Source organism: Acomys minous (assembly GCF_964271855.1).
Source record: "Acomys minous genome assembly, chromosome: 1".
In the NCBI taxonomy this organism is placed as follows: domain Eukaryota; kingdom Metazoa; phylum Chordata; class Mammalia; order Rodentia; family Muridae; genus Acomys; species Acomys minous.
In genome coordinates this window covers 110,039,380-110,066,093 of record NC_140483.1, presented here as the reverse complement: position 1 = coordinate 110,066,093, position 26,714 = coordinate 110,039,380, and the positions used below count along the sequence as shown (strand labels likewise).

The 26,714-nt window shown below is 36.4% G+C and overlaps 1 protein-coding gene across 7 annotated transcripts in view; it reads right to left on the bottom strand.

Moving 5' to 3' along the window:
- Positions 1-26,714, bottom strand: part of SNTG1 (syntrophin gamma 1) — a 707,225-nt gene that overhangs the window by 132,987 nt on the left and 547,524 nt on the right. For all 7 annotated transcript variants that reach the window (XM_084773017.1, XM_084773015.1, XM_084773016.1 and 4 more), the window contains one exon: positions 13,508-13,546. In XM_084773017.1, the coding sequence (XP_084629143.1) occupies positions 13,508-13,546 (39 nt within the window). The remainder of the gene's footprint in view (positions 1-13,507; positions 13,547-26,714) is intronic.

Genomic DNA, 26,714 nt, shown 5'->3' with positions numbered 1-26,714 from the left:
ATCTTTTGTAGGGGCCCAATCAAAATTGGGGAAATGGTTAAACAAGCTAGGAATAACATTTGTGGTCCAGTTCCTAAATGTTAAGAAATTCCAGACTTAATTAGAGTCCTGTGTGGGACAGTCTGAAATGCTGGACCAATTGGGATTGGAAGCTTTCATTGAAAGTGTCCTGGGAGCTGTCCTGTTCTGATGAGGAATTGAAGGACTTCATGCTGGAACATGAAGGATACAGGATGTCAGTGTTCAGCATGCTGTGAGGAATGCATCCTGTCAGGTCTGATCCAATGTCAGCATCCTCTTCTTTTGTTCTGAAAGCATATAACTTCTTACAAACATTATAGAGTCCTAAAATTAAAGGTATAAGGTGTGTGTGATACATAGAACAATTAAGGTTGGATTTCTGCTCTTTGTATGAGCAGAAAAAAGACATTTGTAAATCTTCATTCATGCCATATGAAGAATGGCATCTAATACTAATTTATAGGGTTCTGTAGCCAACAAGAAGCATTGTCTTTGCCTAGACTTTCAAGTCTCAGCCAGTCTCAGAGCTATTCCCATATAGTGTGGATTAGCCATACAATTTACCTGCTTGTTCTGCAGTTTAAATTCTTCACATTGTGATTGTATCCCCCTCCCTCATTCCTTTTCAATCCCCCCTCCCTCCTTCTTCCTCTTGCTCCCTCCCCTAGTCCTCAGAAAGGGGAGCCCTCTTCCCCTAACATCTGATCTCAGCCCATCAAGTTTCATCTGTACTACCTGTAACCTCTTCCTTTGTAGCCTGGTAATGCCTTGCCAGGGGGAAATTATCTAAGTTTGATGGCCAGAGTACATGTCTAAAGTAGTACCTACTTTCCACACATGTGATCCACAAGGAATTGTGCTACTACATCTGAGCAGAGGGTCTAGGTCCATATCATACATGGTCCTTAGTTGATCTTTCAGTCTCTATGTTGTAGTGTAGTTATCTTGTATTATGTGGCTAATATCCGTTTATGAGTGAGTATATACCATGCATGCTGTGAATCCATTTCTAAGTTATCATAACATTCAATATCATTAGCTGCTATATCATTTTCTATAGAGAAAAACTAGCTAAATATTCTGATTTTCTTAAAAAGCATTATTAACAAATGTTAAAATATCTTATTGATTAATAATTAACATATAATAATACTCAGTTTTCAGAGAACAAAATCTATTATATTATATATTGTTGGAAATCAAATAAATGTATTAAAATGTTTTAGTCATTAGAATAAGTTAAGCACATATTAATTAAATTTTTGTCCTATTCCTAAAATTGCCTGTTGTTCAAACTGTGATTAAAATTCACTCATGCGTCAGTCTGTGGGATTATGTAGTTAAAATGCAAATGTTACTGAATAGTTAAAAGCAACTACAAGTGTTATCATGCCATAGCGAGTCTGTCAATTTGTCAAAATTTACTTTGAAGTTTGACTAATTCATTCTTCTAATAGGTATCTGAGTTCACTTCGAGGAATAAAATAAAAATTAACAAACCAAGAAATCTCCATTTGGTGAAAGAGATTAGCAAACAGCAGGCTTCCCTTGCTGCAGAAATGTCTAGAAAGAATCCTTTTCTAGAAAGAATTATTCTGCACCAGGTTCAATTGTGTGAAATGTTGCTTTTCTACACCTCAGATATACATAATAATTTAAAGGTAATATAATTAAGTGTTGAAACTTCCTCAAAATGTTAGAAGTTTAATCTTCAAAATCCTGCATTGCCTGTAGGTTTCTTCATTTGCATAAGAAGTTATATTTAACAAAACATGGATATCCTGTCTGGATTTCTATCAGTATATAGCAATGACATAAATCCTTTCTAAAGTAATCTGTACAAACAAATTGTACGAAAGAAAGTAAATTCTCTCTGATGTGAACTCTGAAGCACAGCTGTGGAGCACCCAGATGAAGGAGATACAGACTATCTGGATGAGATACGATACGCTTGGGCTGTGGTCGTATGGTGGGGGAATAGGGCCCCTTCTGTCAGAGGTCTAGGGGAAGGGAATAGGGTAGGAGAAGGAGGGAGAGTGGGAACAGAAAGGTATAAGCTAGGGGATAACAATTGGGACGTAATATGAAGAAATAATAATAAAAGAAAAAAAAAAAGAAAGTAAAATTTGAAAACTTGTTCTCTGCTATTCCCAGCTCTCACCTCTGTTTTCACTATTCAGTGTTAACCATCACATAGAAGTTGTACAAAAATAACCTAACTGAATAATTTTGTAAATCGGTGTTTATTTTAATTTAGAGATTGTAATTCTACACATCCAGACAGACTGGGCAGCTGTCACAGTCCCTGGGTTATGTGCATATGCCTTTAAGTATGCGGGAATGCCTGCATCTATGTTAATACTGAAAAGTTCATCTGTCCTGTTACAAACTGGTGGAGCAGTTAGAAGCTTTCAGTTTCACACTACATAGCATTGCTGTTGAAAATGTTCATTTGAAGAAAGAACTGTTATACAACTGATATGTACAAATGGAGTGTAGAATTGAAATTTTGATATTTTGTACAAAAATACTTTCTAAAATGGCATAATAGATTATCCAATAGCATGTGTGTCTAAACGTGTATCCATGTTAGAGTAATTTTTGATGAACAAAGATTTTGTAAATATAACTTAATTCTTTTGGTTTAATTGATATTATCTATTGTTTACAATATCTACAGTTACTGCTTACCAGTGTTTGCTAAGACTCAGAACACAATTTCCCTCACTGTGATCTCATCACCTGTTCGACTTCACCACAGTGAAATCATACAAAATGAATTTGTAGTATTCTTTTGGGTTATCAAATAGTTTATTTAAACTTGCTGCTCCCTGCACAGTCACTCCATTGGTAGTATGGATTCAAGAAGTCCATTTTTAAAAATAATTTGCAAAAGTAATCCTTTAGTTGTTCCAAATATAAGTATCCAAAATAAAATAATTTCAAAATAAAATGAACATAAACAGAAGGATCAGTGAACCATCTGAATGCTGTCTTTCACATCTCACCCTGAAAAGCCTGTCTTCAAGTGCACGTCTCTCACAGGAATAATGGGCATTAATGGCAGAAAAACAAAAACAGTACTGCCATAAACTTTTTCTTCTTATTCTCATTACAGTTAGATTTGAGTCCTGATATTCTGTCTTCTGCTCAGTTCATTCTACTTGTAAGTTTTCCTTTGAGTTTTCTAATTGGGTTCTTCAACACCACCTTCATTGCAGCATGAGTCCTCTTCAATGTTTCGATCATTATTAAATTCAGTTTCAAGTATCCTTTCCATCAGCCTTATATTTGTGCTTTCTTGGACATCACACAGGTGTTTATTATTCTCAAGTTCTTTCTCCTTAACTTAATTCAGCTGATTGTGTGTGTGTGTGTGTGTGTGTGTGTGTGTGTGTGTGTGTGTGTGTGTGTCTTACATCCTGTGGAGTGGGCTATAAATCCAATAAAAATGGAAATGGTTACTTAAAATTCATTCAAATAGTGCACCAGTGTGTCTTGCACATAGCTTGCTATTACAGGCAGCAGTGTTTTTAAAGGTGGGACATTGATGATTACCTTTTTCCTCCAGGACCATGCAAAGTAAAATTCCAGCAACATTAATGCTCGTAAGTAGGGTTGACACTTCTAACTAGGCACCAGCTTGATTTTTCTGCATTTGATGACACTTGTTTTTGTCTTCAAGATTAGGGACTTAACATCAGGCTGCTGAGAACAACCAATATCTTTGAAAATGGTCTGCGATCTTTGAGGGATTCTATGGGGCACTTCTAGCTAACACCTCAACAAGATATAACCCATTTCTGACACTAGATAGTTTACATGGCTAGAGAGGATACACCTCGACATAACAAAGCCCATATATAAGAAATTTACAATCAACATTATCGTAAGTCGAGAAAAACTTGAAACAATCCAACTTAATTCAAGAAAAACAGGGATTTCTACTACCCTATCTCTTCCTCAAAGTAGTAGCTAGAGTAATAAGGTACTATAAAAAATTAAAAAGATACAAATAAAAGAGAAATATAATCAGTCATATTTGTAGATGATATGATAATTATACATTAAAAATTCCCAAAATTTTACCAAAATGTCTAGAAGTAATAAATAAGTTCAGGAGTAAGGCAGGATACTGATTCAATTTGCACACATCAGTAGGTTTTCTATACACCAATATTCAGAGAATGAGAAATCAGACACACTCCCTTTAACAATAGCCTCAATGCAAATGCAAAATGTTAGGAATAAACATAAGAAATTAAAGGACCTCTACAATGAAAACCTCTGAATATAGAGTGAAAGATACTGAAAAATGGAAAGTCATGCCAGGTACACAAATTGGTAGAGTCAATATTGTGAAAATGACTTAAGATGTATTACAAAGGTACCATAAGTAATAAAAACATTATGATATTTACATCAACATTACAGAGAATTTTGGGTAACTATTCAGGTAACAAACTGTCTCTGTCATCTCATTTGGGAAACTACTAGCCTGCACCCCCTGTATACTCATGTGATTAATTTTATTCCTTCTCAAGTCTCCGATGTGGTTGAAGACAAGATAGTTTAGTTTTAAAATTAAGCTTAATCATTTAGGTGTTAATATATTTTTAGGTCTAGATAGATGTTTTAAGTTGATAATGATGAGATATGATAGATATTGATTTACCTTCAGAATTTTAGATACATCAAGATAGGAAAAATGTTTTCTTCATGGTTGCCAAATACAGTAGTGAAAACACTAAAAATGTAACATGTATGTAATTCCTGATTGTTTCATGGTTCTTCTTTCTGTAGGTAGTTTATTATATATATTTATATATATATACATGTATTTACACATACATATATAACATATAATATATGTATATATGTAATAATACAAATGTATATGTAACATTTTTTTTAAATTAAGAAGTATTCTTATACTCACAGATAAGTGTAGAACTCACCTGTCACCAAAGCAAATGCCTTTGCAAAAGACAGAGACTACAGAAAACAATAACCTTTCAAAATGCAAAGTTGTAGAACCCAATCCTAAAGGATATATCTACAACATAACTCCTACACTTGTGGCTCAGGTATAATTTCTGAATTTTGAGTGGAAAACTTGGAAGAGCTAGAGGATCAGGAAGTTTATTGTGAGATTGTGTTTCCTGGCCATGTCAGAAGTTACACTCACGAAGTCTCACCAACAAGACTGCCTGAACATGAGGGAAACAATGGCAACTGGAAACATCAACATACAGGCAAGAAAGTATGCTGAGAGCAGGAGAAATAGTCTTTCCAGGGAAGAGCATAGCATTTGGTTATCCAATATCAGATTGTTAGCTCAGAAAAAAAAATATATGGAAGAAACATTATACAGACTGAGTAGGTTTTATTTACATGTTTAAGAATATATATATATATATATGCATATACATACCTACATGTACATAAATGTATATATCAACAAGTAATTATAAAAGAGAGGTTCTGAAAGGATGAAAAAGGGAAAATGATTTAATCATATTGTAATATTTTTAAAAAGTAAATTTTATAAAAAATTTTTAAAATAAAACAAAGTAATAAAAATATTATTCCAAATTGAATCATATGTGAAATTATTTTAAAAGCAAACTATGAGGGGTTGGAGAGATGGCTCAGAGCTTAAGAGCATGGCTTACTCTTCCACAGGTCATGAGTTCAATTCTCAATAACCACAACGATCTACAATGAGATCTGGTGCCCTCTTCTGGTGTTCAGGTTTACATGCAGGCAAGACACTATATTTAACAAATTAACAAATTAATCTTTTTTAAAGAAAACATATTGTGAAACTCCTAGGAAATATTATTTCTGAAAATTTATATCTTTGGCTAGAAAAAGATTTATTAAATATAATGCTTACAGTTTACCATCATATTTGAAAATTGAACTTCATAAGAATTAAGAATTCTTACTCTTCAATAATATATTGACTGTGCATCTTAGAGAAAACAACACACAGATGGCCATTAAACACATAACCATGTGCTGAACAGCATTACTCATTAGGGAAATGAAAACTTGAGAGATCATGCTGTGTCAGAGTGGCTGAAGTGTACCATAGGGTTGTTTTTATACTGCTGATATGGACATTGAGTGTTAAAGCTTTCACAAAGTGGTCCATAACTTCTGAAACACCCGCCATGTGTGTCTAGTATGAACTATCTAGGTACTCTACTATATAATTTCCTCAAATGGAATAAAATCAAGTGCCATTCCACAGAACACATAGGAAGAATAATCTGGATTTACAGCAGACCAAATGCTAGCTGTGAAGTGCATTTATATGTCAGTGTTGGTGTAGCCTTTACCAGAAACCACTGTTCAGGAGTAGGATGCAAGGCTGAGGCACACAGTACCTGGGAGGAAATAAAATGACTGATGAGCATAGATGGAGCAGGTAGGGCTAGGGTAAGCCACAGCACCAGAAGCCTATTAGTTTTCTCAGTGTCAACATTTGCCGTCCGTATTTTTCCCCTAAGCTTGCACATCCATATGGACTCCATTTTCATGATACGTTGATATCTGATTATTTTTGACTAACATTTTTTTAAAATCAGGTTTGCTTCTACAAAGAAGCCAAAATTTCAAAGTACACACACTCCTATCTGTTTTCATGGCAGTCCCATAAAAGAATTTTTTGGTGCGCTTTTACTGCTGTCTTTTCTCTCATCTATTCAAAGCCAGAAACCTATCTTCTATTCTGCTGCCCCCAGTAAGTCTATCTAAATGATTATGAATAGTCAAATAAGAATATTATCATGTGAATACTAGACTTAAACACATTCCCTCTTGAGGCACCAGGACAGCTACATAACCCAATTTACACTGTGTGCACCACTGCTGAGCTTACCAGCCACACATCTGTCTTCCTCGCCATTACTCATGGGGGCTTGGATCATGTTATCTACCTAAATGAACATATCTCAAGACACAGGGTGGATAGGCCTAGTTACACTAAGTCACGGCAAGGTAACATAATTTGAGTCCAAGAGGCACATGAAAGCTTTTGCAGGCAGGAACAACTGAGCATATGTGATTGATTAATGGACTTTAAGTTTTGTTTTGTTTTTGTTTTTGTTCTTGTTTTTTTTCATTTTGATCTTCTACTTGGATCATCTATAAATCCACAATTTGATTCCAAGTCCTGTTCTTATTATGTAATTAAGTTAATGGATTCTTCTTTTGTCAGTATATGGCATATGGCATGGTTTATTTCCTCTATGGTTTATGAGTTTGCTGTAAAGCTCTGGCTTAGCGTGGGATTCTGAATGTCTAGCTACTGCTGGTAGTGGGAGAAGCCCAGCAGTTGAACGGGTGCTTTTCAACTTCTTAAGGGCTTTGGGGTTTTGTTTGTTTGTTTACGTTTGTGTTTGTGTTTGTTTTTCATTTTTGTCTCTGAGCTTCTCTTATAGGTGAAAAGACATGTGTAAATCTCACAGGGAGCAAAGAGTTTCCACTTGTGGGTATCTCGAATTAATTATTCACAATGAATAGCAACTTAATGAAAAAACTGAGATGAAACAGTTCAGCAAGGTCAAGGCTAAGGCAGAAATCATAGTGGATGCTGCAGCTGTGGGATGGCATGCAGTTATTTCAATTCAAGCTGCTTTTACTTTTTTCTCCATGATTTATTCATTCACTTTACATATGATTTCAGCCCTCCTCCTCTGCTCTTTCCAGTCTTCCCCCACCTCACCCCACCCCCACACAAACACATCTTCCCTCTCCTTCTCTTCAGAAAAGGGGAAGGTCCCCCATGGGTACCAACCTGGCCTGGCACATTAAGTCCTTGCAGGAGGACTAGGAACATCCTCTCTCACACTGAGGCCAGGCAAGGCAGCACAATTAGGGGACTAAGATCTAAAGGCAGGCAGGCATCAGAGTCAGAGAGGGCCCCTCCTCCATTTGCTAGGAGACCCACATGAAGAGCGAGCCATGCGTCTGCTACATGTGTGCAGGGACCTAGGGCCAATCCGTGTATGCTCTTTGGTTGGTGGTCCAGTCTCTGTGAGCCCCCGTGGGCCCAGGTTAATTGACTTTGTAAGTCTTGTTGTGGAGTCTTTGACCCTCTGAGTTCTTTAGCAGCTCCCCCCCAACTCTTCCATGTGACTCCCTGAACTCTGTCTAATGTTTGAGTGTGAGTCTCTTTATCTGTTTACTTCGGCTGCCGGTGGGGGCTTCTCAGAGGACAGTTATGCTAGGTTCCTGTCTACAAGCATAGCAGAGTAACATTAATAGTGTCAGGGATTGGTTCTCTCCCACGGGTTCTAAGTAGGATCAGTCTTTGGTTGGCTATTCCCTCAATATTTGCTCCATCTTTGTCCCTGTACATCTTCTTGGCAGGGCAAATTTTGTCTCTCACTTTGTTAAGCAGAAATTCTTTCTCTTCTCCTTAGGCTTTGTTATTGGGACCTGCAATTTTCTGAAAACTTCAAATCTGTGGTAAGAATCCTGAAGGTTGACAGATTAAAGTTTCAGGGTTATAGAGTGTCGATATGTGTCTCACTCACAGCCAAATTATCTTCATCTATCTCTAATCTATTCCTAGATATTCATCACACATATCTATATCTGACATAGCATCTGGCTATATGGTTAAATGTGTGAAATGAATTATCTTATCAGACCAGGGGTTTCCATCAAATCAGAAGTTAAGAAATTCACCAGTATTATCTGAGATGCATGCTGGAGATTTCCCTGCTTTGCTGTAGCCTGCATTTCTAATGCACAGTAATGCATGAGGCAATTGAATTTATTTATGAATTTATAAAGCATTCATGCACCCCTAGACTCATGTTTCTGTCATGGCCACTCACATTTTGCCTCAGGATAAATTCATATTCCATTTAGTGTGTGTGCCACTTTGCCTACACGCTGTCACACTTCACAGGTGGGAGTCCTATGAGTATAAATATGAAGCTGGAAGAAAAAAGTTATTTTTCTGAAATTATTCTTTCATATGATTAAGGGTAATAAAGAGAATATCTGTAAACTCTCATTTTTCCTTTTTCACAATCTTGGAAAATTCATTATGAAATTTTAAAATTTATGAATCTCAAACTTGAAATAAAATATCAGTATTATTAGTAATATTAAAATAATAGGGAAAACATGCATTCTACTTAAATTAAATTGATATACTTATATCCCCCAAGTTTTATGAAAAAGAATGTAGGAGGTAAGAGAATACTTTTAGAAGTATATTATCAAGTCTCTTCTTGGTAACCTGCTGTCCACAGGGGGAGGTAATCCCCCTCAGGAACAGTCACAGGGGAGGGGAATAAGGGGAAAAGAGGAGGGAGGGAAGAATGGGAGGATACAAGGGATGGGATAACCATTGAGATGTAACAAGAATAAATTAATAAAGGAAAAAAAAACAAAAAACAAAAAAACAAAAACAAACAAAAAAAAGAAGTATATTATAAGGGAAGAAACTCCGTCATCTGAGACCAGTACCAGAGACTTCCCTTGCTTTGCCACAGCTTGCATTCCTAATGCCGAGTAATGCATCTGGAAATTGATGTAGTTCTATTTGGACCCTATTTGGTTTTTCTGACAGACTTGTTACAGAAAAAGGAAGACTGACCCATTTCTCACTTGTAAACCGGTTCCTGACATGATATCATGTATCTGCCACCATATCATGTAACCAAGGTTACCCTCAGCAGAGGCTGAGTCATTGGGATGCATGGACTTAAAACTGACAGCAGCTAAGTAAATCTTCTATATACTACCCAGGTGTGGGTTTCTACTGGAGAATTAACCAGTGCACACACTAATCCTCATCGGTGGCTTCCATTGAGGAACGCATTTTAGAACAGTATGTATTTAGTGTCACAGCTTCGTTGTTTCTCCTATAGGTGACTGTATATATGTGCATGTGTGCAGCTGCATGTAAAGGAACTCAGGTGTTGTTCTAGTGAGACAGCTGTCTGGATTTTTGAGGCAAGGTCTCCATTCGTTTGAGGCTCACATCAAAGCTGGCAGAACAATGAGTCCCAGGGAACTACCATCTCCACAGTGTTGTGATTAAAAGCCTACACGATGATGCTCAGGCATTTGCTTTATTTTATATAATTTCTTTCAAAAATTAAAGTTAAATACAATTATGACTTTCTCCCTTTTTACTTTCCATTCTTCTTACCATGTACCTGTTGGCACTTTTCAAATTCATGTCATTTTTTTTCATTTTTACGTATATGCATATGCACATAGAAATATTTGCATATATATGTATATGTGTATGTGCATTACACATACATATACATATGTATTCTAAATTCAGAAATACAACTCCCCATCCTTACAATGCTGCCTGTATGTATTATATATATATATGATATCAGGTATGATCACTTGGTATCACATAACAAGTTTCAGGGACTTTTCCTGGGGAAAACAACCAATTTTTCCTCACTCAGAATTTCCCATTTCCTCTAATTTCTTTGTCCCTTCCTTGTTAGCATGACCATTATTGTTCTCCTGGCCAGGAAAGTCAGACATCTTGGAGGAGAATCATCAGCTTCCACTTTATTAAACCAGGGTAATTCCTAGCTACAGTTTAAATATTTATTCTCATATTCACACAGTAGTGTAATTTTCATCCTCCTCAAAGAGACATCTCTTTGCAATAGGCAAAGAACCTATCAACCACAACCTATCAAAATGGAGATAACAAAGAATACTGTGGTGTCCAGTCATGACCAAGCCATCTACAACACAATTTCTGCACGTAACGCTCAGAGACCACTGATGAAGGAGTAGGTAGAAAGATTGCAAGAGCCAGAGAATCAGACACTCTGATATGAAATTATATATCCTAGATATATCAAAGAAACTATACTCATGACGCCATAACAATATGGCTACCTAAACAAGACTTGAATAATTATACCAGTTGACATGTTAATATAGTTTTGTGTTTGTATTTAAAGTGGATTCTGGAGATTTAACCAAGATCTTCTAGTCTGTGACAACTATTTTCCTGTCCAGTTTATCACTGAAGTCCCCAATATGTGATTCTTATTTAATTCACTCAGCATTACTGTAGCCTGGATAGATACAAATGTAACGAGAAGATCTACCAGCAGGCACAGCCACTATACTATGTTAAAGTTTGCTTTACAAGTTACCAAAGCCTTATTTTATTTAAATCCATATGTTTGAGTCAATTTCATCTAGTCCTTATAAATTCATATTTTAAATAAAAACAAAACTTAAGTTTAGTCAGCATAATTGGTGGTTTTACATGTCAATACTACACAAGAGTCATCAGAAAGGAGGGGCTTCAGTTGAGAAAAGCCCTCCATGATATCCAGCTGTAAAGCATTTTCACTATTAGTGATCATTGATGGAGAGTAAAGCCCATGGTGGGTGGTGTCATCCCTAGGCTGGTGGTCCTGTGTTCTATAAGAAAGCAGGATGAACAAGACATAAGAAGACAGCCATTAAGCAGCATTCTTCCAGGATCTCTGCATCAGCTCCTGCCTCCAGTTCCAGCCCTGCTTGAGTTCCTGTCCTGATTTCCTTCAATTATGGACTATGGTCTTGAAGGGAGAGCCAAGTAAACTCCTTTTCTCCAACTTACTTTTTGGTCATGATATTTCATCACAGCATTAGAAACCCTAATCAAGACATCCTGTAATAAATGGCCATTGATGCTGTTATGTAACTGGGAGCATTCCACTGAGATAGACCAAATAAAGCAACTTCATTTGAATATGAAAGCAAACATTTCTCTTCATTTATCATTTTACCATATATAATTGTCCCCATTAATGTTATAAAACACCAACTTCCTATACTTTGTGATTTCCTCACATATGAAGTTTTCCATTAAAATGAATTGATTAAAACATTTTCTCTTTTACCTCATATTTTACTCTTAGCAGTAGTGTAAAATGCAGTTATGATTATAAGTAAGAAAAGTTTATGGGACAATTTTGTTTATAAAACACAATAAATCAAACACATGATGATGTTAGGAAGAACAAGTCTGGGAGACCTCTTAAAGGCATTATATATCAAAGAAAGAGATATTGTTTTCACTTTTGTAAGTTATACAAAGTCTACAGATTATATGTCTTACAACTAAAGAGCTACACCTAATGATGGCAATCTTGACTTTCTCCCATGGCTGTTTCTTTGTATTCAAACACTCTCTTATTAATTTTCCTTCCACTATCACAGTCCTATGGAATTACTGATGTTCTTGCAAAGCGGTCTCTTGTGAAACACCACAACATGTTTCTGAAGAGGATAGAGGCACAGAGGAAGCAACCAAGATATCCTTACAAACTTAGACATCACTGAAATCAAGTATCTCTAATATGCTTTAGAAAATGTAAATCAAGATTTTGTACCATTTCACTCTCTGAATCTGTCCATTATAAAAAAGGCTCACAAGTGAGGGTCTATGTAGGTAGACAAGAGTGAATATGTAGATCACATCTTTGTGGATGCACAGAATGCTCCAGAGCTTTACTGCTTTCGTACAATCTCCTTTACGAACAAACAGCTTTGTGGCCTAATCTTGGCCAGTACCACCACTGGTCTTTACAAAAAAAAAAATGCTGTTGTTTATAGAATAATGTATGTTTAAGATTTTAACAATTCTAAAAAAAATTAAAATTAAAGACATTTTAAAATTCTAATTATAGTAAAGGTATACATCAAAGATATGGATTTATTATCTAATTTTAAATTATATTTGAAAATTGTCCTTTCATACAAATGTTTCAGAGAAGAAAACGGAATCGTTTCAAGTTTTGCAAGTAAAATATAGTTGAAACCTTTTAGCATCTTAAGAAGGATGCATGCTTAGAGTGTGAGTGATGGCTGTAAATAAAACTTGATGTTAAGAGCAGAAGCTTGTTAACCTGTTGGATCAATCAGACATCATTTTCATTTTATGCATTAAGTTAAACTCATCAGGAATTCTGTCAACACATTAGGCTTTGAGGTCAATTTAGAGGATATTATTAAAAAATATGATATACTAGACACTGGAGAGAGGACTCAGCAGTTAAGAGCACTTGCTATTCCACAGGACAGGGGATCCATTTCCAGCACCTATATGACACTCACACGCATCTGAAAATACAGTTGTAGGGCCCTGAGATCCTCTTCTAGTCCCTATAGGTAGAGCATGCACTAGAAACACTAATGCTGTTTATTTTGTAGAAAATACTATGCCTAGATCCTCAGCACTGTACATGAATTAATACGATTATTTTGGCAAAATGGTGTTGTTTTATATTAAAAATCTTTAAAACCTATTGTTCATATATTCAGTGAAGTAGATATATGAAAATAATTTTCCCTGAAGAGAGACTATAGTGCCACTTATTTCTATATAAGAATCAGATGTCACCAAGATTACCTTCTACAGAAGACATATTGAAAAGAGGTATGATTTATTGTTTCAAGTATAATAATTTTATCTTACCTGCTGGTTTACAGGGAAATTTCTGTTGATTTTTTTGATCTGCAATGATAAATTAATCAATCAATCAGTAAGAATAAAAAAGATAATGAAAAAGGTTCCTGAATATTTCTAATGATATAGTTTAAGAGTTATTTTTTATGAGCCAGATGTGATGATTGATACATTAAATCCCAGTATTTAAGAGGCAGAAGAGGGTACTCTCTGTAAGTTAAAAGCTGTGAGTTCCAGGGAAGCCAAGGCTACATAGTGGGAACTTGTCTCCAAAAATGGCTGGGAGTGGCTTATGCTATAGTAAAAAGGCACCTCAAGATACTAAGTCCATTGCATAAAACCACTTTAATTAGATGTCATGCACAGTTTCAAATATAAAGATTTGGAAAACTTATTAATAATCTTTCATGTATAAGAAATGGACATTCTGCCCTGTGTTATAAATAAACATCTGCAAAGAATTTTTTTTAAAAAATCAGGCTTACAATGTAACTTCACACTATGATATCGGTGAATAGCAAATTTACTTCAATATTCAAAACAACAGCAGTCAAACATTAAAGTATAATATAAATTTTCAAAGAATAATTTTTACTTTAAGAAAATTTAATGAATTACATTGTATAAGAATCTAAAATCTCCAGGAGCATCTCCTATGAAGTAACTTTTAGACATATTTGAAAAACCAAACATTAGTAGATGATCAAAGAAGAAATACATGTGCAGCAGTCTACTCGCTAGTAAAATGCATTATTCTCCATCAAATTTATGGAGAAATTTCAAGACCATGTTCATAGGACAAAAGTTTAGGTCAAACTAAATACAAACTCTTTATATGATAGATTATGTAATTGACATGTGTTTTGACCTTTTAAACTCCCTTTACTCTCTGTGAAGGATGATTTGTACATTTAGATGCCTATAGGCACAAAGTCAGAAAAACCATCAAACTGTCCTCTAACAGTACAAATTGGATTTCTAAGTATTTGTCATGTAAAATGTAGAACTGAAAGAAATTTTGCAGATGAATATATTTTGAGCAAATTTTGAGTAGGATTATATAGAAACCCTGTCCTTCCTCCACTGTTTTTTTTTATACTTTATTAATTTATTCTTGTTACATCTCAATGGTTATCCCATCCCTTGTATCCTCCCATTCTTCCCTCCCTCCCATTTTCCCCTTATTCCCCTCCCCTATGACTGTTCCTGAGGGGGATTACCTCCCCCTGTATATGTTCATAGGTTATCAAGTCTCTTCTTGGTAACCTGCTGTCCTTCCTCTGAGTGCCACCAGGTCTCCCCCTCCAGGGGACATGGTCAAAGGTGAGGCACCAGAGTATGTGAGAAAGTAATATCCCACTCTCCACTCTACTGTGGAGAGTGTTCTGTCCATTGGCTAGATCTGGGTAGAAGTTTAAGGTTTACCGCCTGTATTGTCCTTGGCTGGTGCCTTAGTTTGAGCGGGACCCCTGTGCCCAAATCTGCCTATCATAATGTTCTACTTGTAGGCTTCTAGGACCCTCTGGATCCTTCTACTTTGCCATTCTCCCATGATTCTCTCATCTAGAGTCCCACTAGAATGTCCTCCCCTCTGTCTCAGTTTCCTGGTAAGTGAAGGCCTTCGTGGGACATGCCCTTGGGCTAATATGCAGATATAAGTGAGTATATACCATTTGAGTCTTTCTGCTTCTGTGTTAACTCATTCATTATGATCATTTCTAGCTCAATCCATTTATCCACAAATTTCGGAAATTTCTTGTTTTTAATAGCTGAATAGTATTCCATAGTGTATATGTACCACAGTTTCTTTATCCATTCTTCTATTGAGTGACACTTTCAAGCGACACCACATGCTGGCGAGGATGTGGGGAGAGAGGAACACTCCTTCATTGCTGGTGGGAATGCAATCTAGTACAACCACTTTGGAAATCTATCTGGTGCTATCTCAGAAAAATGGGAATAGGGCTTCCTCAAGACCCAGCTATTCCACTCCTTGGAATATACTCAGAAGATGCTCCAGCACACAGCAAGAAAATTTGCTCAACCATGTTCATAGCAGCCTTATTCATAATAGCCAGAACATGGAAACAGCCTAAGTGTCCTTCCTCCACTGTTAAAATGTTAACCTAGTCCTTTTGTCTTTACCCCCCAACTCCAAAGTAGTATCTCTGACAGATCCTCAAGCTTCCTATTTCTTTCTCAACAATGATTACAAGTTGGAAATGTAGAAGGAGCTGAGTGCTAAAAGTCACATTCTTTTTTTTTTTTTACCCAATTTTTAAATTGGATTATTTGGTCTGGTTTTTTTTCCTTTATTAATTTATTCTTGTTACATCTCAATGGTTATCCCATCCCTTGTATCCTCCCATTCTTCCCTCCCTCCCATTTTCCCCTTATTCCCCTCCCCTATGACTGTTCCTGAGGGGGATTACCTCCCCCTGTATATGCTCATAGGGTATCAAGTCTCTTCTTGGTAACCTGCTGTCCTTCCTCTGAGTGCCACCAGGTCTCCCCCTCCAGGGGACATTGTCAAAGGTGAGGCACCAGAGTATGTGAGAAAGTCATATCCCACTCTCCACTCTACTGTGAAGAATGTTCTGTCCATTGGCTAGATCTGGGTAGGGGTTTAAGGTTTACCGCCTGTTCTAACCAACCAGAAATCTCATTGAGCACCAATAAACCTATACCTTTAATTATTTGATTTTTAGAAATACTGAAAGAAATGGACTAATATTTTATATGGAGCTTTTATTGTCCTTAAAAGTATACTATCAAAAGTCATAATGACATTTAAATCTGAAAAATAGTCTGAGAATGCTTATTTGGACACTCTGGAAAGTTTAGTTGAAAATGATTCTATGTTTTTAGGTCTAGATAGATGTTTTAAGTTGATAGGGATGAGATGTGATAGATATTGATTTACGTTCAGCGTTGTAGACTCTCCAAGATAGGAAAGATGTTTTCTTCAAGGTTATCAAATACAAATAGCCAAAATACTATGAATGTAACATTTATATAATTCCTGAATGTTTTGTGATACTTTTTGTAGTATGTAGTTTATTGTATATATGGGTAATAATAGAAATGTATATGTAAAAAAAGAAATATAGTAAAATATATGAGATATTATAATATCATAAAGACAAAGTACTTATGAAGTATCCTCAAAAAGAAAGGAAACATAAAAGGCAACTGTTAAATTTCACCAAAAGAAATTAAAGAAAATATAAAGAAATGTGACAACATTCTATGGCACTTTCTATGATTTTTATAACTCCATGTTTCAGGATCAGTTTCTTAGCAAAAATTATACCGATTCAGTGAAATTCTTCATATATATTTTTTTCTTTCTTGAAGAAATAGAGAAACCCTTTCTCAAGTTAGACTTAGCTCAGGGGTATAGCATATCCTATAATAAAGCCTGGCTTTGATCCTCCACATTGGAAAGGAGGAAAAAAGGTTAACATCCTTGAATTCAAAGGAAATCTAAAAGAGCTCTTCCAGTGATGTTTGACAGCTTTCATTTTATTGTTTTTTTTTCCTTTTTTGGTAAAGTACCATCTAATTGTTGATGATGTAGGTGAAGTTGTTCTTCATTTTACTTCTCTGGGACTCCAGATATTGTTTTCAAATTTACGACAAGCATTACCAAAGCCACTGGATATGAACCTACGACTGCGCATATGGATTCATGGAAGTCAGTCTGGCACACCCTCTGAAATCCATGAAGCAAATGTTCTCAGGTAGGTGGCAAATTTATTCATGTATATCGAACACTAAAAACTCATATACTGAAGATGGGATTTTCATCATGCTTTTTATATGCAAAAATTAGCTGAAAGTGTACCTAAACTTTAAATATAACCACCCAAACTAGAAAATTCTTTATATATATATAAAATCCTACAGAACAGTGAAAAATAATGTGAAAGCGTGATATCACTAAAGACTTTCCATTGATAAATCTATTAATCGACAGAGGTAAGGGTAACTACACTGCAGCTTTGTGTAGTGAAAGTGCTGCCAGCTACAGCTCCACAGAGGACTACATGCACTCAGAAGGCCCAAAGGAAGAAGATGTTGAATGTATTCTAACTCACACCTCTTAGAATTTTCACACTTTGTATAGAAGTCAGGTCAGGTTGATGCATTGGGCTGCATGGTCCTTAGCTGACCCTGTCTAACAAGGGTTATTTACTCATGAACATTACCAAGATGATCATTGAGGAGCAACATCACTCCCAATCTCATTAGCATTTGCTGCCAATATTTCTTTAATTAATATAGATACCTCACTTCCCCTCCCTAATCCTTATTTCATCCCTCCTTAGATTCATGATCCTTTATTCTTTACTATTGTTACACATGTGTAAATACTCGACAACAACAAACCCTCTGAGTGAGTGTGTTTGGTGCTCATTTCTGAAGAAGACTATTTCATTCTCTCACTTTTCTCTTCTCTCTTTTCTTTTCTTTTCCCTTCTTCTTCTTCTTCTTCTTCTTCTTCTTCTTCTTCTTCTTCTTCTTCTTCTTCTTCTCTCTCTCCCTCTCTCTCTCTCTCCCAACAGTCATTAGTTTTCAATATTACCTCAAGGCATGGGGCTCTGTAGGATTACATTCATGTCAATTCATGTCATTATTTTTGTCTTGTTCAGGAAGTCATGTTGTTAAATTTTTATGGATATGGCTTTTCTGGCATAATTAGGAGATACAATCTTTTAGAAAACTTCCTGTTCCTATGGTTCTTACAAATCTATCTATGTCATTTTATACAGTGTTCCCTGAATCTTACAAGTAAGTGCTATATTGTAGATGTGCCAATCGGAGTTGAGACCATGTTCAGTTGCCTTTGGCACTTTGTGGCTCTTTGTGGTGGTTTTCTGACATAGAAAACAGCTTCTGTGGTATGGAGTAAGACTTATGAGGACATGGGGATAATATTGCCCCAGATACAAATGTACGTGAAAATAAATTACTTTAGTCTGTGTCCTTTATCTGATGTGCTGTTCATGACAATAATGCTGCTAACCCTCTGCTATTCTCAGGTATAGGGAATAACAGAAAAAACTGTTTTGCTTTTTGAGCCCACAGATGAGCTCATAAGTGCTTTCTTATGCTAAAACAACATAAAAATGCCCAGGACTGCATATGAAAATAAATGGTATACTTCTTACAAATGTAAAAAGTAACAGTAAACATATCTAGATATGTGTTGGTTTTCTTATTGAACTTTTATACATCTTATTTTTTTTTTAGTTCAGGACAATTTTCAGTAGTATCTGTTCGCCTTATCATCTTCATGATTACTAGACATACACACTCACACCACACACATACACACATTCATATATATTCCAAAACACTCAAGGCCATACTCACACATGCACACTCACACTCCCGCTGGTGCACAACAGTGTGACTGATAGCTCTGAAGTACATCCCCTGTTCTAAAGTTCTTTTTTAAAGCTCTCATTTTTGTTTGTTTCACTAACATCAAGAATGCAGACATGCAGGATAATTGGGGCATATGATGAAGATTTATTTTGGATAGTTTCCAAGAATGCAATAAGTACTCCAAAATCTTAGGTTAAAAATACCAAGAATCAGTAGAAGAACTGAAACAGAGAGACTGCCCCAGTGCATATGGTACATATGCATAGTCCTGTCATAGTGGACACTAAATGATGGCATAAAAGCTACCTGTATGGTGATAATGAAATGAGAAACAGAATAACAAGTAGGAGATTTCAACTAGGGAAAAGAGAGGAACATAAGGAGGAGGGACAAGTAACATCAGGGTTGTTTAATAAAGCCCCAAGGGAATCATATTATTTTGTACTTACCTAAAATTATACACTACCCCCCCCCCCCGCACACACACATACATAGCTTAAAGAAAAGTAAACCTTTTGGGATGACAGTGTTCTCCAAAGGAACCATGGGCTAACAAAAATCTTAGCACCAGGAATGAGAAATCTCTTTTTGAAGAGTTGATCAGGATAGTCCCAGTAATTTCCAAAGCAATGTAGTTACCCATGCAGCCTTTGGTTGCCTCTCCGGCCATGAACGGGTATCCCTGTTGCTGAAGATACCATATGCATTGGACACATGACTCCCCTGAATAGGGCTGGATCTAATGTTAAAGCCTCTTTCCTATTTCCTCTGGTGTAACTTTCTTTGTTCCAGAAAATATTATGCGAGCTTCCAAGGCATGAAAGCAAATATCAGTCTTATCCAGCCACAAAACCTATAAACCATAACAATGACCAGCATGACAAGACACATATAAAGGTGCCAGAAGTGGCACTTGCATGACTGTAGCAAACAACAGCTGTCCAATTAGACGCACAGCCCACATAACAAAAAGGATATCATACCTCAAACTGGAAACCTAGTCAGCATTCTGAACTAGCAAGGTCATGGATCTTAACGGATAATCTATTACCACCATTTTGCTGCACCAGCATAATCTGTCAATATATTCTAATTTATTTTTTTTTATACTCAGAGATGTAGCTAACACCACACATCAATGAAGCATCTTTTTACATCAAATAGAGATCATCACATTAAGTCACAAGGCAATCACCCTTGAAACTCTAAACACACAAACAACAAAATAAAGTCAGCAGGTTTTATTAATACTTGTGTGTATGAGTATGTGTGTGTGTGTGTGTGTGTGTGTGTGTGTGTGTGTGTGTGTGTGTGTAAAACAAATACAGAGAAAAAGAGGTCATCAACTGGATAGTAGGGGTCACTGAGAGAGGCTAGACGAAGGAAAAGGAGGAAGACTGATATAAAGGTTCTTTGCCTGTTAGCTCATTTTTTGAGACTGGGCTTCTCTTTGTAGTGCTGGCTGTCCTGGAACTCACTCTGTAGACCAGACTGGCCTCAAATCCAGATATCTTCCTGTCTCTGCTTCCCAAATTCTGGAATTAAAGAGTTATATACCATCACCCAGCTACTGATACAAATTTCGTTCAATGAAAATATTATTAAAAAGCCTGGTGGTGGTGGTGTATGCTCTTAATCCCAGCACTTAGGAAGCAGAGTCAGACAGATCTCAGTCAATTGGTGGCTAGTCCGGTCTACTGAGTGAGCTCCAGTACAAGAAAAACTACGTATAAAATCCTGTGTCAGAAAAACAAAAAGAAAAACAAAATTAAATTACTTCTCAGTCTTAAGTGAAGAAAATAATCTGACTATTGCTGACACTGAAGTGGCATACTAAACAAAGAAAAGTATGGTGATTTTTGGATAAGAACTGGGGACTGACCACCTTTACTACCTACTCAAGTATCCTTAGCTTTGCAATTCTATTTTAGAACAAATGATAAGTAAAGTGCATTCCACTGAAATACTGGCAAGTCACAAAGATGTTTACCAGAAGTTCCATGTGATATTTTGTATCACTAGTCCTCAGGGCTCCTTTATAGTTTCTCTTCAGTGTCATGCTAGTCATCACATGGAATTCATATGGGGGTCACTGTTCCATATTCTATTGAGTGGGTTCTATGTTCTGCTGAAGTTCTTTCTGCCATGTGGCCACACTATGAGCCATGTTTAAGTGGAACCCTAGGAATTAGGAGATTTCTGGGGCCAGTGTCTTGAATGAGGGCCTGGTGTAGTGCTTATAGCTTTCAGAGGAATGAGATGTATCCAATTGGATAGACTTTGACCAGAAAGAGGCAAGGAGATAATTTAAGCCACCTGATCAAGCATACAATCTTCACTAGACCTGACAATTTCCAGTATAAAACTTACTTTAAAGCAACAAAACTTTAACTACTACTGTTGGCTTTACTCGAGATATGTTGGTCTTTTTTTAATAAAATACCTCCTGGCAAAGTTGTCAATGTAAGGAATAAAAATCGATCTCCACAATTTGCATGCAATGCACCACCTAACAGATTCTTGCTTTCGTTCTGACTTAAATGACTGTAGTTATTTGATTTTACTTGACCTAACACACATTTTTAGCTGAAACCTGCATGTCTGACAATTGCATTTTGGTGTATAGGGGAAATGAAGCTGAGAACAACACATTGGCTAGAAGGTACATCTAAAGATTCGCAATGACTAACCCAACTTGTATCCCACCCCATGGGAGAGTGAACCCCTGTCACTATTAAGGATACTCTGTTATGTTTGCAGGCAGGAGCCTAGGATTACTGTCTTCTGAAAGGCTTCATCCAACAGCTGATAGAAACAGATGCAGAGACCCACAGCCAAACATTAGGCTAAACTCAGGGGATTTTGTGGAGAGTAGGAGGAAGAATAGAAGCAGCCAGAGAGGTCAGAGACCACAAGAAGACCTACAGAGTCAACTAACCTGGGCTCATGGTGGCTCACAGAGACTGAACCATTGACCAAAGTGCATTTATGGGCTGGACCTAGACCACCTACACATATGTAGCAAGTGCATAGCTTAGTAAACATGTGATTCCCCTAACAATGTGAGTAGGGACCGGCTCTGGCTCTGTTGCCTGCCACTGGATCCCTTTCCTCTGGCTGGGCTGCTTTGTCAGGCCTCAGTGGGAGAGATACACTGAGTCCTGCTGTGACTTGAGATGGTAGGGTGAGTTGGTATCCCTTAGAGGCCTCACCTTCTCTAAGAAGGAGAGGGTAGGAATAGAGGGAGGGAACGTGAGGGTAGGACTGGGAGGAGATGGGGAAAGGGGCTGGGATCAGGCAGTAAAGTGATGAGAGAAAGAGAGAGACAGAGTTGGGAGACAGAGAGAGAGAGAGAGAGAGAGAGAGAGAGAGAGAGAGAGAGAGGGAGGGAGAGGGAGAGGGAGAGGGAGGGAGGGACAGAGGGAGGAAAGGGGAGAGAGAGAGAGAGAAATTTTAAATGTTTTGTACAAAAAAATTCACCATGTCCATGCTATACAATGGAATATACAATGGAAGAACTTAAACAACACCCATTCCTGTTGGAACCTTATTCTGCAGCCTCTGATCATAGCACTCATTTTATCTGTAAGGAAATCTGCTATCTAGATGGCTTTATTCTGAAAAAACTCTCAATTCACCTACAAGGTTGTTGGTTCAACAAATGACCTTCTATTTACTTTTGTGTTAGTTTTTTACAACCAATATCTTTATGGAGAATAATGTTTTATTTTTCCAACTTGTACTTTTGCCCTAATATAATAAACCCACTCAAAGGGGATAAAGGATACTTAACCCATTAAGTATAAAGAATTCAGGAAGAAAGTTGAAATAACTACTGAACCAGTTCAAATGCATGATTAATATTCACTGCATCTTTTATGAATGTTAAAAGGATTCACCCATTCTTCTGAGGGCTTATATTATCCTGGGCTTCCCTTAGCCTGTTCTGTATTAAACAAGATGGAGGTTATTGATTCCTTTTCAACCACTATTCAGAAACTTTCCTTAGCGTATTTATCTCACCATAAGTGCTAGTAAAGTGCATACTAGTCCTTTTCCTAAACCTCCAAGGATTTTCACAGAATACTGTACAGTGCGTTTCTGGACATTTTATTTTCCCTTGATGAAGTGGAGGCAGATATGCTTGGCTCCACTCATCCCTTTCTCTTTTTCCCTCCACACTGAAGTTCTAGTTTGACATATTGCCGTCCAGCTGTGGCAGGACCATAAAGTAACAAAGATGAGGTACGACGGTACTATATAAAGATAGTGACAGAAAAACCACTACCAATTCAAGTTCTTGAAGGCATCCCAGAACCACTGAGACAGTTAGAAGCTACTATTGTTCAGAAGCTCTGTCAGACAGAAATAAAGAAAAAGGTCTTCTCAATTCACGCATACGATTCCTCTTGTTGTAAATAAAGATCATATTGCATACTCATTGTGTATGTATGTTTTTAGGCTAACATATTTGTGTGCACACATATTTCATATAGTTTAAGATGAAATATTTGATTACAATAAAACCTCACATGAACTCTGGTGCCCCATATTTGACCATGTCCCCTGGATGGGGAGGCCTGGTGGCACTCAGAGGAAGGATAGCAGGTCACCAAGAAGAGACTTGATACCCTATGAGGGGTCCCCCTCAGTCACAGTCATAGGGGAAGGGAGTAAGGGAAAATGGGATGGAGGGAGGAATGGGAGGATACAAGGATGGGATAATAATTGAGATGTAATATGAATAAATTAATAAAATATTTTTTAAAACCTGCATGGGACACTTATGTCTGAATCTATGATAAGAGGATGATCCTCTTTCCTTGTGGTGGTTAAACAACAATATCAGATTGATTCTCTCAGATCACTTTGATATGATAATTTTTAAATCATAGAAGGAAAGAATTACGGAGAAGAACTAAGTGAGGATAGTACCTGACAGATGGACCTAAGTGTTACCTGTTTCCCCACGTATCTCACATAAGATGGAGCTTGGATGTTGACATGCAGCTTCTTGACATTTTGGTCACTACTTATTTTCATTTTAATGAATTTCCTCAGTTTCTTTAATGTGCACATACCCAAACAATTACCTTTCAAAATCTCAGTGATCATTCCAAAGATGCATACATACATAGAGGGAACAGATGCTGTCATTCACAACTGGCTTGTGAAGCATATCATTTAGTTTTGAAGGCACTTAGAAGGAAGGGTAATTGAAAAATTTTGCTGCCATGTAAACAACAACATGTAAAGGGCTTGTTTTAAATTAAATCATTAAAGTGAACTAAAGTGACTTAATACCTACTTATGAGTATGGGGTTCAAATTAATATAAATTTTAAGAGAAGTTGTAATTTTAAGCATATTTAATGATACCAAATCTCATGCTATTCCATAACACAAAAATATCTCTGAAAAGGCAGTAACTGTTTACTCTGGTGAATAAGGGGTGTTCTGAAGCTACACTGCTTTCAAATCTGACATACTTGAAAGTTCCTTGCAGTAATGGTTGTTTTATCACTTCCAACAGCAATCACACAAATTGCAGACTTCCACTTCTATCCGTGTGACAAACATTCGTTTTTCTATTATAGTTCAAGTGTGTGCGTGTGTAGTAACACAGAGCACACACTCTAACATTGTAAAGTGATTATAAGTTATGAGTATTCGATTGTATTGTTTTTCTAAAGTATGACCTCTGCATAATGTTTTAATATTCTATTAACAACAGTATCTTTCCTCACATTCATTGGTTTGAATGAATTAATAATAACTTCAGAGTACCCAAGTTCATCAGTGTTATATTAAGGAAAATAAATTATGATCACTTTTTCCCCTTGGAGTCATTTTACCTAGAACAGCCCCAAAAATAAATTCTGTATTTCTCTCTCCCTGCATCTAACATTGCGGAGTTATGAATCTGAATTCTGCTGCGATTATGTCTGTCCCTGTGTCTGTGTCTGCCCTTAACATAGTTCTTTCACTTTCTCTAAATAGAACATCACAGAAAGCATTATATGGTGAAGCATTGTCCGTTACATAAATTTATACCAAAGGATTGAGTAAGTCATGGACTCCAATTGACCCAGATAACAAACAAACAGTTGTTACCAAGTAATAGCCAAATGCTGCTTCCATAATTTATGGTGCATATTTATTATATAAAGTTTCTTTTCAACCTGTTTCTTGCTTTCAGCAAATGACTACATTATCGTGAGTACACATACACATACATTGTTCTCTGGGTTGCAGATGAAAGAATACATTACTTAATACTACAGCTTAGGTTGTAAAAGCTGATTACATGGGAAATACCAGGCAATTAAGTTTCACTGCTATATTGTTCTCTTGAAGGCAAGTTAAACAAACAGTCTGAGTACACACCAGTATGGCACACTTAGTCTTAAGGAACCTGAAGGTGTGTTACTGACATTGGCCATGAGCTTCAGCAAAAGTTCCAGTCTCTTAGGATGTAAGCAATATTTTCATAATATTGTACTGCCACAATCAAAGCACAGAATTCAGTGATTTGGTGCTAATGCCTTCAAGTATGTTAGTTACTTTGGGTAGAATCCAGACTTGCTAGATTCTTTCTTTCAAGGTTCTCGTTTATTTAAATTTGCCTATCTTTTGAGCATTAAATTCTTTAAAATCCAGACTACTGTTCATGCATCGCCTTGTTTTATAAAACAAGAATACCAACTAAATTAAAATTATAATTGTTATCATTTCATGAGGAAATATTTAATGGCATATATCTAGAAATAAAATAAATTAAAATAATGACATGTCCTAAAGAAAACCATTTTCGGGAATACTCAATTGTGAAGATGTAAACATTTTTATTTAAGCCCATAGTAGTGAAAATGTCTGCATTTCCTGTTATCTATTTTTTATACAAGAATCCATAAATTGTCACTTCTGCATACATATTCTATTGTTCTGTTTTTCCACATTGATCACCTCTCATCCATGCTCACAGCCCATGTATCAACGTATTATTCCTAACATCCTGAAGTCGCTACACAGAGCCTCTATTATTTCTTCACTCCCATAAAACAAAAATTTCTACCTCATTTATGTACTTGATTCCTGTCTTCCGTCTTCATTTGGCTTCTTGTCCCGCAAGAGCAGACATAACTTGTTATTTCTCAATATTACATCCTAGTACTTAACAAAATAATGTAGTATGTCTCTAGAAAGAGCATGAATGCAAAACTGGGTAAAAAAAAGTCAGAAAGCCTATAATTATATCAAAACATGCTCATATCTTGATTAACGTGCATATGTACTTAAGTAAAAATTTATCTTAGACATTATTGGTTTTGTAGAAAAATTACACATATGACAGAAAAAAATACCCACATACCACCCAAATAGTTTTCTTTATTACTAGAACATCATACATGCCCTTAACTAGAGACTGTTGAGTACAACAGTGAGTCAATAGGAATGTACTACTATTGTTGAAGGAAAATCCATCTGCTAGTTCCATTTAGTTGGATTTTCCAAATACCCGTTTGTTTTCCAGACCACTTCCAGGGAACACACTTTGCCATGTCTCTTTCAGTTTTAGTTATTTTACAAAAACTCCTCAAAATGGCTTCATTACTGAAGTGATTTTAAGTTCCTACTAGTTGTGGATCTAATAATTCCAGAATGTATGTTAGTTACGATCTGTGTGATATCTTTTCATGTGGAAACTGATATCACAGATTTTGAGAGATTTTGAGAGACATCTACATAGCTGATGTGTCATTTTTATTAGATCTCACATAAGCACAGACACAGCTCTTACTGTTGCTGTTATTCTTGCTCAC